Source organism: Cupressus sempervirens, chromosome 10 (genome assembly GCF_028749045.1).
Source record: "Cupressus sempervirens isolate cs-2001-9-10 chromosome 10, ASM2874904v1, whole genome shotgun sequence".
NCBI lineage: Eukaryota > Viridiplantae > Streptophyta > Pinopsida > Cupressales > Cupressaceae > Cupressus > Cupressus sempervirens.
This window is the reverse complement of record NC_143127.1, coordinates 43,706,480-43,725,606: the sequence shown is the minus strand read 5'-3', so window position 1 is coordinate 43,725,606 and position 19,127 is coordinate 43,706,480. Positions and strand designations below refer to the sequence as shown.

General features: G+C 35.5%; 1 protein-coding gene across 2 annotated transcripts in view; it reads left to right on the top strand.

Annotated features, from left to right (window-relative positions):
• The window catches only part of LOC149532483 (Eukaryotic aspartyl protease family protein), a 53,301-nt gene that overhangs the window by 20,772 nt on the left and 13,402 nt on the right, over positions 1-19,127 (top strand). For both annotated transcript variants that reach the window (XR_016358064.1, XM_089807428.1), the window contains exon 8: positions 6,784-6,859. Coding sequence is in view for 1 of the 2 variants with exons in the window: in XM_089807428.1 (XP_089663554.1) it covers positions 6,784-6,859 (76 nt within the window). In the remaining variant the exon portion in view is untranslated. The remainder of the gene's footprint in view (positions 1-6,783; positions 6,860-19,127) is intronic.

Sequence of the window (19,127 nt, the reverse complement as noted above, 5' to 3'; positions counted from 1 at the left end):
TGGAGGTAGTGTGCAGGTGTCAAGATTCAAATCATTGTTCATATGCTATATGAATCATTTTAAACCTGCCAACGAATGTGGATCACTGCACCAGTTTTTCACTGTAGATTTGAATGTACATTTCTTTAATTACAAACTGAAAACTAATCAATTTTGCAATGCGATCTCTGTGTAAAGCCACTCCATGGGATTGTGGGTTTTCATCCTTCAAATCCTAACCTTAAGGAATTACGTCCCCAAGTTATTTGAAACATAATGCTAAATCAGAAAAATAGTATTGTTCATCAATGCATGCTTCCTTCTCCTTTCCTGGCAATGATCCTTGGTTATTGAAAATTGGAAAATAAAATAAAATTTTATTAACTGTTTGGATTTTGACATTTTTCTGTCTTCCTGTGCATTGTCATCATTTAGTTTTTCACTGTACTGCTATTGTGTCTACACTTTGACTTGCCCACTATATCTATTTAGTTTTGCCAAGAACAAAGGATGAAACCAGTGTTTTGGGACTCTGAGTCTGGGGCAGAGGCGGCCTTTCCAAGGCAAATGGCCTTTGGATTCGGACTCGGCCAAGTCCTCACAGAGTCCAGGTGGACTCGTCGAGTCTTGAGCCCAGGACTCTCCTGGAAAAAAGGAAAAAAGAAGAAGAAAAAAGCAAAGTTACGAATTTGTGAGATAATAGACAGAGATTTCTAGAAGGTTTTTTTTTTTCAGTGTATATTAATTCTGAAAATGATGTTGTGGTATGTCAGGAATTTATTAAGGATTGAATCTTAAACAGTTCCTTGACCAGTCTCAGATTATGGAGACAACAAGTTATAATGTTCTTATTTCAGTCTTTTGGGTGTGTAGAAAATTATGTAGAAAGAATGCCAACTATCTAACAATATGCCTCATGCAGTTATGAATGCTTGAAATTGATTGTGACAAGCTTATTCTTAGGAAATTGTCCTTTCGCAACTTGACACCTTTGAAGTGGGATTATCATGGTACTAGTACAATAGTATTTACTCAAGCAAGTAATGATGTTTTTCAAAACTAATTTGGAACTATATTCTTGCATTACAAAAGTCAATGTTCTCCTACAGATTTTAAAAGAATAGTTATAAACCAATATAATCAGCTCCTAGTCTAAAAATATGAACAATATCTGTCATATTATAGGAAATTTAATGTTTAAATCTTCAAATGTCGTTAACCAGGTTATAGCAAATTACACAGCCGAATACATAGACATACTTGAGAGCCCTGTTGTTGTCTACATTGCGCACATAAGCTGTAACAAACATATTTGTCAACATCTGAGTCTTCCATGACTTATCTTAGGCGTATTCATAGGAGGGCATAGGCTACTATGAACCTTAGTCTTCTAGACTCTAGCTGATATTTTGATATATGTTTTGAACTTTTGATTCCATGGATTTCGTATATTGTAGACATTTGACAGTGACACTACGTTTAACTTTATATTATGTTATTCAGTTTTTTCCTTTAGAAATTCGCTTTTATACTTATGTGATCTATGCAAAATTGTGTATGAGTGTTAAGTAGCTTCTATTTATCTCACTTATTGTGTATTTGATGTTAATTGAATAAATAATGCATGAAAAAATCTTTAAAGCCTAAAAAATCTTTAAATTTCATGGGTTTTTCGATTTTCAGAGTCCTGGCTGAGTCTGGTCAGCAAGTCCGAGTCTTAGCCCAATTTTGACTTTTCGAGGCAAAGGCGAGTCAAAATCTTGTAACATTGGATAAAACTATACCATGTCAAAGAATAGCAGCACATGGTTTATTGAAATTATTGAAATTCACTTCAAGAGGCTCACTTATTACATTAATAAGCTTCAGCTTAGAAGCCTGTGGTTTCCCTATATAACTTGTCCATCTGATTAATTGCCACAAAACTAACTTTCATTTTCTTTATTTACTTATTTTTTAACATGTCATTAAGTCACTAAGTCTTGTAATGCCCCACCAGGAGATCCTTGGAAACAAGGATGAAATACAAGTAAGATAATTAATTTTTTTTTTTTAAACAAGTATGAAAGCACAAGACAACCATCATACATGGATCATAAAGATTGCAACAGAAGACTAACCAACAACCAACCACCAAAGATCTCCTAGCGTCACCACTGACAAAAAACATAATCAAGAAAACATAAGAGATCACCCAACCTGAAAGACAAAAGTTGACTCCTAAAAAATGGCTAAGTCTGAAATCCTAAAGCCCTGAAATTTGTCTAAGTATGAAATTCTGAAGCCCTAAAATTTCCTAGAATCTTCATCTTAGCTCGTAGAGATCTGGAACCTATCTCAAAAGACTTGTCGCATATATTAAAATATATCTTAAGTATAAGTTGAATATACGTCAACTTATATTTATACTTAGATGATATATTTTAAACCCTTTAGGAAGTCTGTTTTGAACTAGGAAGTTGTAAGACCAAAAAAGGTGTCCAAAATCAACTTCTGAACTTTTTTTCGACAAGCTTAGATTACCCCTGTTTTCTGTGCGAGACCATAGAGTGTTAGATTCTTGCGTGAAGATGTGCAGCATGCCCCGCATGCCCCACGAGGAAGTGCCTTCCGTGCGAGGATGTGCACCATGTTGCGCGAGAAAGTGCTTGGAAAAACAGTATAAACTAGTGTTGGGTTTCGTGCGAAGAAACCCAACATGCCGCGTGAGGACTTGCATTCTCGTGCGAGAAACTACAAGTTCGCGCAGGGATCCAGAAAACAATAAAGGAAGAAAACTAGAAAATGAATTCCTCCACACTAGGGAGTACCAGATCCATGTGTCAAGGGAAAGGCACTCGAACAAATACTGAAAGAAAGAAATAACAACTAACCATCTAACAATCAGTAAGGGAAAGGTACAGAAGGAAGCATCATACTAAACAGAAATAACATCGCAATAAACAGTACAACCAAACTAAGTACGCGGTTCCTCCTAACCATAATAACATCATAAGGCTATTGTGGACCCTAGCCATCATCCGCACGTAACATCCCAAGCTACCGAACAGATTGTTGGTACTATCATAAGAAGGACGTCACTACTAACACATGCTACACAAAAACATAAGGAAATCTAACATGCTTAAAGTACAGCATATGATAATCCTACGAAAATAGATAACATCTATCATATGCTAATCATCAAATAAGGAAATGCGGCAGAAACTATCATCATCTAAAGATGATATACATGCATTCCAATGAAAGCATAAATCACAAGAAAGCATACTCCAGAACTCGAAGTACCAAGTGAAAACATCTAGCAACGGTCGTACTAGGACAATAGACCGTCTCTGTATACCGGTCCCTAGCAATGGTATAGGTAGCTATGCCTCCCAACCACGTGGCACCTGTAGGTCCACACCCGCCGTGCTGATGGAGATAATGATCCAACCACAAAACACACAAACAACATCCATGGCTAACACACACGCTAGCCAGTATGATGACTGAATCCAAGACAAAGACAATACATAAGCTATAAGTCCTGGTCAGACACTCTATGGGCTACTAAGTAGGGGCTGACATCATGGAGAGTTGCTTGGCATTCAAAAGCCCAAGCGCAGATCACGTGTGGCAACACTCTCAAGGGACTCCCTTGGAACCATCACATGAATGTAGAACTTTTCATTATCTTAAGTTTTTATTACCACCCAATGTTTTGTTTAATTATCACTTATATAAAGCTCCCTCTGCCAACCTATGGCATAATGATCACCACGCTGTGAGATAGAATCCCCCTCCATATGCTACCCTACCCTACCCATGCTCATTCAACGACGAGTGCTCGTAGGCATGCAAATTACCAACCCAACCCCAATGATCATAACTTCTGGAAGTACCACGGAAGATCTAGACTTGCAAGTCACTCGACAAATGTACGTGCACGTTCTCGTGTGTGGCGCATCACATCACGAAGATCATAACACAAGGACTGGATGAGAACACAAAGCAAAAGGTCACTCAACCGAAAACAGAATCGGGATGATGGATGCGGCACGCATCCCAATTGAAAGTGAAATAATGGTCCGACTAACATCCAAATGGATGATCCAAGTCCATGAGCAACAATGTGCCAAGAAAACTTGAGAAAATAGGGTGGGACGCAAGACGAGGTAAAAATCCCAAAATTTTGGAAAACTTTCAAAATTAAAACCCATTTGACCTTTGGGTATAAAAACTCTGAAAATCCAAAAATAATTGAGTTCGGACACCGTATGCAAAAACGACCAGCATAATGGTGCAAAAACCCCAAACCCCCATCCCAAAAATCGGAAAAATGCTCATACCTGACCAACCGGGCAGAACTAGCAAACATAAACGGAGGGGAACACTAGTTCTCAGCCTCCTAGCAAACGGCTACCAAAAGCAGAAGCTGAAATGGAGTAGAAATGCTAAAACGGGAAGGCCCTACCTGACAGAAAAAGGGGCAAAAATTGAAACCCGCACAATAAAATAAAATGCTTGCCGAATCTGCCGAAAATCACAGCAAGGCAAGGTCTACCCGAGCCGAATTTAACGAGACCAACCTCGCGAAGATCCCACGCTCACAGCTCCTAGAACGAACAGAAATTGAATCCTTTAGAAGAGAATTCTCAAAAGAGCTCTCAAATTTTTTATTTCAAAAAGTGAGAAGTCCATAAAAGAAATACCTTTTCAATACTTATTCACTTTTCAAGTGAACAGTCGATTAGGGCAAATAGATAGTTAGAGTAGCTAGACTCCAAAACAACCCAAACGAAAACAATTTATTGCTCGTAACGAGAATTCACCTAAGGCAAAGCTGCCATAAATTAAACTCGAGAAGATTTAAAACCCGAAAACCCAAAATTATAGAAATCACTAAACGACTTTCGCGACAATGCGAACTTCTAAATGCACAGACACGTTCACTGGTCTAATCACATAATGCAGATGAGTTCGGATTTATTAATCCCCAAAAGGTTTTAGTTTAAACAATTAAAATAAGAATATGTCGACCACACATGGACGACATTGGTAAAATATGAATCGCTAAATCACTAACTCCATCCATGTGCCACTGCCAGGGATATAATTCCTACACGCTAAAACATGCGATCAAGTGCAATTGCATATAATATCATAACTTAAGCAAAATGCATTAAATACCTAATTAATCCATTTACATCACTCACGTTCGCAGAAAGCATAAAGATACAAGAATGAAGTAACCATAGCATAAAAATCCAACACATAACATAATTAGAAAATATGTCCAACTACCCGATAATCAGATATTATCATAGATCTACTATCATCTCAAAATGGCATCAACATGCAAATATGATAAATTGAACAACATAGTACTAAAGCATCTATGATACTAAATCAAAGTGTAACATCCGACCCTCAGGTCATCCTCAAAGTACATAAAAGAAAAGTATCAAATATCTCTCGAATCAAAATAAACAAGGTACCAACTACAAACACGAGAGGCACTACAAGTCTTCTATTTTAATACTCCCTCTTAAAGGTTACAGTGCTGAAATCTTTTCTCATCCAACATGCTCGACTGCTATACCTTACTTTTGCAGCCTTCCTTGGATCACTCTTAGCTATGCTTAATTTATATTTCATAGTCATCAACTTCTCTAGAGCATCTTTATGGGTCCTATGGGGTGAGTAGATGAGTTGAACAAGAGATCCCAAATGGGAAGGAGCTTGAAGAGATACCTGTTTCTGCTGTTACTCTTCTTTTCTTTTGGAGAGTATAATGACAAAATCACCATGGCTCATACAAAACCACCATTATAGAAGAAAAACTGCCAAGAACACCACACGTGTAACTACAATGACATGTGCCACAAACAAAAAATGTCATGACAGTTATGCGACTACCATTCTAGAATCTAGTTTATATGGAATTTTATCACTATCAAGGGTGATGTGCGTTGATAGGAATGCCATTGTCTGTAGTCAAATAGTCCGTTAACATAAGTGGAGGTCAATATTACATCTTTGGCTTGTTGTTAATCAGATGAATCAAGAATTACATCTGATCCAGTCAATCGATTGAGTTTTAATGATATCCATTATCCATTTTAGATTGCTGTGATAGAAAATAGTTTCAGGCATATTATCACAATACTACTACTTACAAAAATCTGTCTACACAAAAAGGGTAATGACTGGATTTATCCAATATCAAGTTGTTTTTGTTTTGTCAATTTCTATAAATGGAAAATAAAATTTTAAAATAACTATTGTTTATCACAAAGAAAGTAGATTACTTGGCCAAGTTATTCCATAAAGTCCAGATCCGTGACTCAAATATTAAGAGTATTCACTCTCAATGATTTTCAGTATAGGGGTATATTTGGGTAGAAAATATTTCTTTGGATGTCTTCTATTTATTATATTAAATTTTAAATGTTTTTAGATGTTGATTAACTGTCCAACATTAAAATAGAATAATGTAAATAAATTATATCTTATTTTGATATGCATGTCTGTGGAGGCCTTTTTTGACCCTAAATTACAGGTAGTGGCTAGGCTTTATTTGAATTAAGGTTTATAATTTTTTACTTTATTTATTTTTAAATTGAATAAAATTTTTATTTGTTAGTATTCAATGGAAATCTAAAAGAGCATATGAATCTCAAGTATTGAAATGGCTAGATAAACATGAATATTTTAAAGATGAATGTGTTAACAATGTTCCAACCTACATCTGTTATAGATTGAATGAGTAAAATGTAATGAAAACTATTTAATCAGCATTTTATTTTGCTTGTTTTCTAGGGAAACTATTGGACTATTGGGTGGCAAAACAGTGGAAATCAAGGAGAGGAGAACAAGTACATGACAATACTAGGAGGTAGGAGAAGCATGGATTGGTTCTGTATTTTTTTTGCTCAAATTGCATTTCACGTGGTTAATTTTTGTCAGTCTAAGAACTTTTTAATGTACTTTTTGCTTGTTTCGTACACAATGTATCATTAGTAAATCATATGGTTACAGCTAGTAAGATGTTAACAAGATAAAAATAGTAAGTGTTCAACAACTTATTCATTGGTCTTCATATACCCCAAACTCCAAAGATTACCATAATGATATGGTTGATTGAACATAACAATGTAAGTGCTAAGAATTGGTCTCAAACCAATCTAGACTTTTCCCCAGTTTGTAGGTAATGTCTATGGATGGAAATAAAATGATGCTTATGATTTTAGTTATGCATTTAGTAGACATGTTTATCTGTTTACAACCAACCATTAACGCGACTATTATTCTTTCCTTTCCTTTATTGTGCCGCCAGCTGAATTTGAACACTTAAGGAGCCTTAAAAAGTATGATTGGACTATCTCTGCTTTGATTTTTGATATCAAAGAAACAATCTAGAGGTAATGATTGGAGTGTAACTGATATGAGTCTACTTTGATTCATATGATGTCAAAGCAAATATCACCATAAGATTTATGGCTGATCTATAGTACTTCACTAAGCTTGATTTGACACCTATATATTGTCATGTCTACATATAGCCCTGTGATGTCGGAATATGGCTTTTAAGATCAACTTTAGATTCTATTTGTTCTTGTTGTGCTTTTTGGGCCTCATCAATGCACCTTCCACATTCATGTGCAGAATATATGATACATTTTGACCCCATCTTGACACCTTTTCATCATCTACCTTGACTACTTCTTGATCTATAAAAATTCTCAGTGTAAATGTGTCCTATTCAATTGGTACTAGAGTCAATTTGTTCTATAAAGTCTAACTGCTTGAAGGTAGATTGTGTGAGAACATATGACAAAAAGAGAGAGAAATAAGGGAGAAGGTAATGCTAAGAAGGGTAATCAATGATCAAGCACAAATACAAGGGCTAAAGTGATCTAAGAAACACCTTTGGAAATAGATGATGAATTCTTTGAAAAAGAAACCTATTGCATATGGAGTGATGATTGTATTGATATCATAGAAATGAATCGGAGATGACCTTGTGAGTGAAAGAAAGGAAAAGATAATTAGGAAATAGATTATGAAATGGAAGTTGAAAATAATACAAGTGAAGAAGATGAATTGAATGAGGCATGCAATAAAGAATACAAAGAAAATTTTAGGGATGAACTTGACTCTTCATACATTAATGATCGAGAAAATGAAAGAAAAGATCACAAAACATGACGAAAGATCTAGAAGTTAATGAAGCTTGAGAAAAGTAAAACTAAATAATTGAAGACTAAAAAAAAATTCAAGTAGAAGAGGCCAAAGAAATTGAGGAAGTCATCAAAGATTAGTTCAAAGAAAAAGAATTGAATGGTGACAAAGTAGAGGTTGAAGTTTTGTCCTTGAGAAAGAAATTGGAGAAATCAAACGACAAAGTTAATCTAAGTATTAAGTTTGAAAAGAGTAGTGGAATGTTGGGAAAGAGAATCAACTCTCAAAGATTGTCATCCATCAAGTTTGGACTTGGATTTGAAAACAAAGAGTCAAGTTCAAAGGCTATATAACTTCCAAAGAAATTAAGTGAAGAAAAACCAAGTAGCTATGTTGATAAGGAAAATGTAGCAAGGCAAATAAAAACACATATCAAGAGGATAAGAACAACACCTTTAGGAAATCTCATCGCAAAACAAAAGGTGCAAATGGATAGAATTTATCATCCTTTCATCGACTACTGTTTCAAATGCAACATTATTGGTTTTAAGGCAAAAGCAAAAGTAAGATTTATTAGAAAATGTAAAATAAATGTAAATCATTTTGGATGGCAAATAAAATTTACAATGTATATTCTCCTAAAGTGAATTATAGTGTTGAGTGCTACAAGTGCAATAATTACAGTCACATAGCACATTTTTGTAGAAGTGGTTATGTGAAACCACCTAGATAACTCATGTTGAAGGATTGCATTACCAAGCAAAAAGGAAAACCTTTAAAAGTTTGGAAGGAAAGAGAAAAATCAGTGCTAGTGCAAACCACTTTAATACCTCCTAGTTCATAAGAAAAAATCACGAGTTAGGGGAGCTTAGTATGACAACTAATTTTAGGCATATAGAGAAAAAAAGAGTGAAAAAGCTATTCAGGACAACTTGAAGTTTTTTGAAAAAAGAAAAATTTGAAAAGAGGAATCTAGTTATTATTATTATCAAGGAAGGATAATGAACCAATATGTAGTCGACATGTCATGGCTATTGTTAAGTTTGATAATATTGATTATCCTTCAATGTATATAGTGTCCATGTATTGATTATTTGTTGATTGTCACTCTCAGGTAGTTTTTGTGTTAATTGGTTGACGATTGTGTTCCTCTTGTCAATCGTCAAGTCCTTTAAGTATGTCATGTACTACCAAGGAAGAGGGTACGTAACTGTTGGGTAAAATGCAATCCTTGGCCGACCATCTTTGATCCTCTCCTTTGCAATAAATCCATGAGCTATCAAAGATATATTTCTCCTATACTTGGTGCACATTGCCATTTGTATCATTATTTCATGTATGTAAATTACTAGGTATGACCACAAACATTTGACGTCGTTGACTTAAAAGAAATTGGGCCAACATTGTTTATTCATGCCTTTGGATCCCAATAAAGGTGAGAAGAGGTCACAAGGTGGTCAAGACTAAGTAATCAAACAATCTTAAAGAATTGCAAAACAAGAGTAGAGAAGAAGATTACAAGAAATTACCAGAACCTTATTGCTCCTTGATGTAATGTTGCTTGCCAATCAAGTAAGAATTGTTTGTAAGACTGCATCAAATAGGAGTACGAAGAAGGGAATCTTGAATTGATAGACATATTGCATGACATTTAGAATCTATCTATCTTAGAACCCAACAGTAAAGGATTTAGACCATAGACCCTCAAACAAAGGGACTACAAGCACTAAGTGAGAGCTTGAAAATACCCAAGGTGTTGGGGATGCTAGAGGTGGATGTGGGCATGGCCAAGAGTGCAGGGAAAGCATTGGAACGTAGTGGTCGGGATAGTCCACCCAAGTCTAACACACAAGGGAGCTAACAGGCAAGATATATGGTGACTACTTTGACAAGTCCGAATGTGGATCAACATAAATTGTTGAAGCCTATGGGAAATGGGTGAAAGACCATACGACCATGAGGCACTACAAGATGTGTGAGAATATTTGAGTAAAAAACGGTTAAGTTGACAAGGAATATTGGTTGAGGGCATTTCCAACAACGCTGCGAGTACAGTCAATGATTGGTTTATAGAACTGGATGCTATATCCTTAGCCTCTTGGGATGCTCTCAAGAGGGTGTTTGAGGTTGAGGCATTAATGATATTATCGCTGAAATTTATAATACCACTCAAGGGAAGAACAAGAGTGTCTGAGCTTACAATTATAGGCTCAAAGATTTGCTAAGCAAGATGGAGGATGAACCAACCAATGACTTGAAGAAGGGTTGGTCCATTGAGGGATTGAATCTCTTCCTAAGAAGAAAACTTAAGGTAGTAACTCCATCCTTATACATTGTTGCCTACAATTAGGCAATGTACATCGAGAGTAAAACAAGACATCCCTCAAGGAAAGCAGAAGACAGGTGATAACGAGAGCATTGAGGGTGATAGTGATAATGAATTATCAATAGTCCAGGGCCTACAACAGGATATGATGAGAATGATGAAAGAATTGAAGACTGAGAAAGGAACTAATAAAGAAAGTGATGAACAATGTGTATTGAGTGCAAAGCTGAAGGGCACATGGAAGGTAATTGTTCTAAAATGATGTTCTGTGCATTTTTTCAAGTGATGGGTCACTCAATAAAGGAGTGTCCCTATAATTTGAAAACTAGTAGTACACAAGTATTCTTTACTCAGGGAGAGCCCCCTCCATCAAAAACACAAAATGTTTCGCCAAGTGGTAATTAGGTTCAACAAGGAGGGTGAAATCAAATACAGTATGATTCTAGAGGACGTTTCATCATACAGTGTTGTTGATAATGTAGTGATTCAGGGCACACTGCGAGAGGCTGCCATAATAAGAAAGACAATGTACAACTATTGTGTAAATGGTTTGGGGTAGGTGATCATGAAGACACCAACTACCCAAAGAAGAAGGGTATTAATATGTTGCACGTGGAACAAGATGAGGTAATCTTGGTAATAACAAGAGCATAGGCAAAGAAGGTAGTATACCCAGACTCTCGTACAAAGGAGCAACTTTGAGAAGCAAGAGTAGAAATAGAACAAATGATGGAAACATAATGAATAACTTCCAATGGAAGTGCAAGTTCGTCATCAAGATCAGAGTTAGAGAAGAATATAGTTTAGCAAGTGCTCTAAATGATTGTACCCATCAAGGTTGCATACCTTCTTCAAACTATGGAGACATGGAGGGCCTTTGACAAGCCAACATGTTACATCCCAATTTTTTGACCTAGCTTGAAATATAGGCTTTGAGGTTCACATGAAGTCACTTGGCAGTTTAATTTGATATAATCTGGTGAAATGGTAAAATAGTTGGTCATTATGATTTCAAGTGAAGATGACATGTTAGTTGATCGTTAATTGCGAATTCATGGAATTAAGATGAAAGGTTAACTGATATAATTATTTATAATTTATAATTTAATTACAGAGAGATTCCTTGCAGGGAGCATGTTGAAGGGGTGGAAGCATTGTCAGAAAAGAATTAGGCAGGGCATCACCATCACTAGCAGACGGATAAAGGACCTAGTGATTTGAAAACAAGATACACCCATGGAATTGCATGAGTTATTTAAACAAATAATTTAAATAAAATAATTAAGTTAAAATATAAAACATCCCTCAAAGGATTGTAAATTATCTTTCATCATTATTATTTTGATAAAAATTTATATTCATGCATTTAAACATAAAAATGATATAACAACACTATAATTTAATAATCGATTACAATAATATTCAAAACTATAATAATGAATTGGGATTATAATGTTCGAATTTTAACAACATTTGAATTATTATTTTGAGTTATAATCTTTCAACCCTCTTTCATTTCTTTTATGCCTTCCTTGTTTTTAATCGATTAAGTAATTGGAATTCGTATGGTTGCTTGTAACCGGTGGAAGCCAAATTAAACTCTTGTTTCTTGTGAAATGTCTTTAAGCGAACCAAAATTAGGCGTAAGTGGGGGGAATACAAATAAAATCAAGCGCAAGTTGTGATAGGGGACGGATGGCGCACTCTTGGTGTGTAACAATTTTAACCCAACTTTCCTTTCTTTAATCTGCTACAGTGCCATAGCCTGAGGACATTACGACTTTGCTTCGGTTCGTATTAGCAATCAAAAATTCATACGCCATTTTTCATTTCTCTCCATACGTAATAGAGTTCATATATCATTGCATCCAGAACACATGGGAGGGGATATACAGAGTTATTCATTTGAAAGATTAGAGTGATACGTCTTTGTTTCTTCAAGCAATTGTTTCCATGGAACCTGCGGGAGGTGTTAGAGCCTAGTGTTAGGCAACCAACCGCGGGGCAGTCAGCCACATAAGGAAGTCATGCTCAAATCAAATTGTATTTATTTTCCTTCTTTCTTAATTTGATATGACTGAGTCGGAAATTCTTTTCTTAAGTTCAAATTCATGATAACCGATCAATATGAAATAGGTTATCTTTCCCTTGCTATAACATCATAAGATTTCCTACTCTCTCATAAATTCTGCAACAAGAATAAAGTCGAATAACAATGTGGATTTAGTAATATTTTCATAACAGTTTAGTGTCAGGAGAGAGAGCAGAATAAAAACATAATCTTTTGAATAGACATCTGAAGTCTTTCTTTTGAAACTTTACTTTATCCTTCTTGAAAATATGTCATAGCATCTGATAACAGGAAGGGAGCACCAAGGATATCACCAAGTTAAAGTCAGAATGAGGTGATGAAGGTGCGATAAAGATAAATGTTAATAGAGTTAATACTGTCATGGGATTAGAATTTCGGGACGAAATGTATTAAGACATAGATCCTTAACCATAGCTTTACAAGAATTCGTTATCATACTACTTGTATATTTTCCAAAAATCATAAGAATGTCTTTGTTATTCAGAGAATGTAAAACTGTATTTAAATTTGGAAAACCACAGATCCTGTCCGTCATATTATATTGCTTCCCTTATTCTGATTTAAGAATGCCGTAGTTTCTTTTTATAGAAAAGTTAAATATCTCTGTTTTCTTTTAAGGATTCGAGACAAATGAGTAACAATCCATTAATAAACCTTTATAGTTTAATCAGCATATATAAATATTTCAAAAAGGTGAACACCAAGGAATTCACCAGGTGAATTGCCAGAGTATGGTGAAGAGGTGTGTGAATTATCACAATTATATATAATTTGTTGGCATCAGAGAATCGCCGGTTCGAAGGCCTGATATAGGTGAAGAGGTGCAAAAAAAATCTACAATAATAAAAATGTTATAATAAAAAGACAATTAAATAAAGCATTAGCTCAAGCATGAAGAATGTTGTCAAGAATGATAACATTTTGAGATCTCTTAATAACATAATCATAGGATATGTAATGATGGTTGTATGTAATCTTCTTGAATAAAAGGAGCCGTCTGCTCTGAGAATTCCGAATACTTGGGACTAATCCAGTTGTGAAAGATGGGTAATGTGGTGTGAGAAAGGATTCATCAATAATATGAAGCAATATCATTTGTGACATTCAATACTTACCATTTAAAATTAATTAATAGCTCATGCATATTCTTGTTACTGTGATCTCCTGTTGCCAAGTCGTATGGCGTGTTTATATCTTGAAGCCCAGTGATTGGTAGGATGTTCCTTGACAATTCCGGGTAGGGAGGGCCTTTCTCATTAGAGATTGTGTGGGGATATATCGTGGTCCGAGGTTGGGTGGTAAAGCCCCTGACAATGCTCCATCTCTCTTAAGATGTTGGACATGCGACAGATAGAGATAAGCCATATATTCAAATTGTTTATTGGAAACAGGTAATATCATTTTTGTATATGAGAAGGTAAGATTAAATTGATGTATTTCATTGTTATCATCATTGTACTTTCATACAAATGAATTTTGAATATAAGTATTTATCTAATCTTGAGAAAACTGTCACAGATAAGCAATCGGAAGGAAAAGAAAATCGAAGCCCTAATTCATTGTGTGACAGCTGGAACCTTAAATGATATAGTGGTATTGGAAGCCCTAATTGAATCCGTGGTTGCGGAAGCCCTAAGTGGTAAAGTGGTATCAAAAGCCCTAAATGAACCGATGGCAATTGATGCCCTAATTGGTAAAATGATATGTGATGCCCTAATTTAAATTATAGTGGTATTTAGTTGTAATCATCAAATGATTTTGAGATAGCAGTTTTTAGATGATAGTCGATTTGTGAAATTGTTATAGTGTATTTGTGGACTAATCCGGGTAGTTGCAGAAGCATCCTTTGTTGAATTTCAATCTTAGTCTTTCCAAGGTATGTGATTTTCAATTACAAAAGTAATTTCATTTAATGGTATTTCAAGTATTTAGATAAGAAATTTTGCTTAACTGATTTTTAACGGTAATTCTTCTTCACATGAACATGAATGATATAACTGTCTTCCTATGAAACGAAGTAGCAGTTGTATTTCCTTGAGTAAGGTATTTGTTAAATTAGACCCTAGAAAACTGGATGTTACACAACACTTTGGCCACCAACCTTCTGTCTAGTTGATGCTAACAAACACAACATCAAACCACTTGGGATATTGATGGCATAGAAGGTCATCATTGGGACTCTAATATATCTATATATATATTTTTTTCAGTTTGGTTGTCCTTCCATTAGAAAAGAAGGCATATGATGCCTTCCTTGGAAGGAGTTGGTTGACCACAACCAAGGCAAACTAGTATTGGAAGAGCACTCTCCATCCAAAGTGGAATGAGGAAGTACATCATCGACCTACGGAGCCAGGCGGTGAGCTACGAATTGGCATCAAACTTAGAATTTGAGGACAAAGACTTCAAAATGGAGGAGCAAAAAGTAACGGAGAACCCAAAGATGAAGGGGCACTTGAGATGGAAGATTGTTCTAAAGAAGAGATGAGTTCCTCGGATGGACTATTCTATTGGTAAATGGATGAGTATGAGGTACACCTGTTAGCTATAAAACTTGGTGAAGAACAAAGGATAGAGGCGCGTGATACATCTGGCAATATAGAATTAGAAAATTAAAGGAAAAAGAAGAAAATTTAGAAAGAAAGCTAATGGGAGGAAAGAATTACATCCAAGTAGGCTAGTAGACCACGCCATTGGAAAGAGACCATACAACGGGTCAAATATCAGTTGTAGATACCATGCATTGGCTTATTGTCACTTGTACAAGGCAGCCCATTAGCGTACAAGGAAGAAAAGACATTGAAGGTGTCATATGAACTATGTTTCTTGATGAGTGCCATAGAAACTTGCTTGGAAGACAACAGTATTGTACACGATTTATGTCATACAAGAGTTGCAAGCCAAAAATAAACTGTCCAGTATAGTCCGTCAAACACTCATAGGAGAGTAGTTCTAGGACCATACACCAGATACAAAGGTGACAAAAGATCAGAATTGTATGGCTCCACAATGGGGAGTACCAATAGTCTGTACCCCCAAAAAACCTTTTCATTTGACCAAGGAAGAATTGCAAGTTTTGTATTAGAGAAACTACCTTTCCTACAAAACCTTAATATGTTTAAGAGAGAATAGGCAACATACTAATAAGGTAGACATAGTTCGAATGTAGAAAAAGACATGAATATGTACAAGATCAAGGTGTACAGGAAGGGAAGAATCAGTAAGGTGTATGAAGAAAGCAAAATAAGAAGACGGTACAAGAAAGTCAAGAAAGAGAAAGTCATACGTAGGAGAGAGTACACTATACAAGGAAGTGGGAAGGGAGGGCGCACCGAGAAAATAAATCACTTGTACGTGAATTTCGGATCGTATGTGAATGACAGCTGTACAATCCATCCTACCAGCTATACATGCCCTTTTGCAAACTGTATGGTCCATACTATGAATTGTTCGATCCTTCTTATTAGTTGAGCATGCGCTTTTGCTAACCATATGCTCCATAATGTAAAGCTTATGTGCACTATTCCATGTTGTACAAGTTTGTCTTCAAGTTATACACTTTCTCTTGTTCTATTGTGTTGGACATATTACAGTCACATCAGTACCACTCTTCCATACGACCACAATCCTTTGAGTTCTCATGCTTTGTTGGAGAAGTAAAAGATTTAGCTAGAAGATATCTGACAACCCCATTTAATAGGCTTTATGAATTTTTTTTTGGCATCTTAAAAGATCAAGAAAATGATACACACCATGTAGTTCTGTGCGCTACCACTTGAACCCCATTTGATTTTTGAAGTACACTACAATGTTGTATTTTCACATTACAAGCGATTGTGTAACTCTTACCATTAGTCTTCTCGAATACTACCTGATGCATAATTGTTGTCTGGAAGATGACTTTTTCTTTTTGGGGGATGATGTAGTCAGTATGTCATACTTATTGTTATGTTTGATAATATTAGTTATTTGTCAATGTATTATGTGTCCATGTTTTAATTATCCATTGGTTGTCACTCGTTGGGTAAATTGTAATCCTTGGGAGACCAGCTTTGGTCTTCTTCTCTGTAATAAATTCATGAGCTAATAAAGACATATTTTACTCCTTTATCTGGCACACGTTGCCATTTGTATCATTATTTCATATATGCAGACTACCAGGTATAGCAGTAAACACTGCTTTTACATTGATCAAAAGAACACATTATAGGAACTTTGACAGACTTAGCTTTTCAAACACCAGCGAAGATAGAAATTCATTGGCACAAGAGCTTGTTCATAATGAACAAAATATGGCTGCTATGGAAAAGAAGAATAAGAAGAGTCAAGCTGCAATAGAGTTCTGCTATATATGTTCAAGGTAGTACATGAGGTAGGTATTCACAAATGGCTTCATGAAGTTGAAAATTTGGGAAAATGTTAACTCTACCATAGAATGAGAAGATATAAAGAAGACATGGATGGAAATACAAAAGAGGTTACAAAAATGGTAGAACATTGATATTGATGTCAAGAAAATTGTGCAAGGAATCTTCAAATGAAATGTAAAGCATATAGAGAAGATTGCAATGTGAAGTAATAAAATTTGGCATATGCATGTCCGGTATCCTAAATTATAAGAGACTTAAGATTCTTCACCCATGCACATTAAGGGATTGAAGATTTTATTTCAGACAAAATAACTAATTTATGTAAAAGAGGATAGCAAAGAACAAAATGACAACATTTAGTTGTGGCAACAGAAATTGTTGAGATGAGAAGACTCTCACAAAGACAGGTATAGATGATCTTCATCTAGCAGCCAAGGATCAAGAGAGAAGAGGTGAGAATATATAAGAAAGTGAAGAGGTGAACTAACTGATGAAACTCAAGGGAATGATGCTAGAACAACTATAGAATTAACAAAACACATAGGAGTGTTACAGCAAGGTGGAGCATTAAAGAATTAGAGCAAAGGGGAGCATTAAATAATCTTTGACAGGGGGAGAACTAGAGAATCCTCGTCAAGCTGAGTAGTATATTCTTTCTGATGTGTGTGTTTTGGTATCATGACCCATTCATGGATAGATGTTTTCATGAATATACCCTCACCATTGATGTCAAAGGGGGAGGATGTAGAATGGTGGAGAGTTAGAAGGAAGAGAGAATATTTTGCCATCAATGACATTGGGGGAGATTGTTGGAAATGTTGTCATTGATGTGATGGTTATCTAGACATTTGACAATTGTCATTGATGTTAAAGCAATAACTCATTGATGCCACTATTCTGGTCTTTACCATTGAGATGTATGTTTCCCATTCTATTCGACTATCATCATAATTGAAAAGGTATTGTGACTGACTATTTTTAACAAGTTTGGTATAATTTAAAGATCTATACAATCATTGGTATTGTGGAAGATCCCATATTTCAAGAAGAGTTTATTTATGAACCGATTATATGAAGAAGACATTTACATGGGAACATATACAGGCAATCTGTTTAGAAGATAGTACACGAGAAATCGTAATTGAGCATGGTATATATGGGAGTAGAAATAATCTAAGAATGGCAAGCTTGCAGCCGAGGTTCTAATTCAAAGTTGGACAACGTTGAAGCATTGGAGTATTTTTTCTTAAATCATGAGACGGGAAGAAATATGATTGTTGATAAAAGAAGAAGAAACATGATAAAAGGGCTGGCTAAATTTATTCAATAGTAAGAAGCGATGATAGGCAATGGTTACAATGAAGAACGAATATGTCAAATTGAATGAAGAGAGGAGGATCATAATATGCTATTGCTAGAAAAATGGGAGAAGAAGACTCAACATCATGCTGTTAGGAACTTGTTTGATCCTCGTAGAGCTGCATACATGCGTATCATAATATGTAGACATTTGCGAATGGATAATGTATTGGATAGAATGAAGTTGATTTGAAAAATGTGCTTGTCCACCAGGTTTTTTAGAGACTTGGTTGGATTTGTTTAGGTTTGGTTCTAACTAATTTGCAGCTAATAAAGGACAACTGTCTTCTTAGTCTCCATTTTAAGTGAGGTCAAATGGAATCTCCTTCAGCAATGCAAAGGACTGTTATTTGTTTGTTAAAACTTTGGTTATAACTCTAGGGTAATTTAGACTAATTACAAACAGTTTGTAATTGACTTAGAACTACGCATTCGATGTGAGATAAGGCAGGTAATATAAGGATGCAAAGGCATTGGCGAAGGACATGTATTCAGTGTGTAAGATCATTTGATGAATTGTGTCATGTCTGATACAAAATCAGTTAGGTAAACTGCAGATATAAAATACATGTCTTGAATCCACCTAATATCTCTATCTAAGCTATTTTCTCATTGGCCCATAAAAGTAATGCAATTTTCTCATTTTTTAAGTGGTCAGTATTTAATGCTCATAGCTGGTAGTTGAATTAGGGCTATGTTGGCATAATCTTGGCCATTGATCTCTGATCGTAGTTTCAGGGGATGTTTCCTTACAGGGGTAGGGAAATACATTTCGAGGATAGGGGTACTTGGGGTCTAAGTCTGGGAATGTTGAGGGGAAGGCAAGGGAACAACA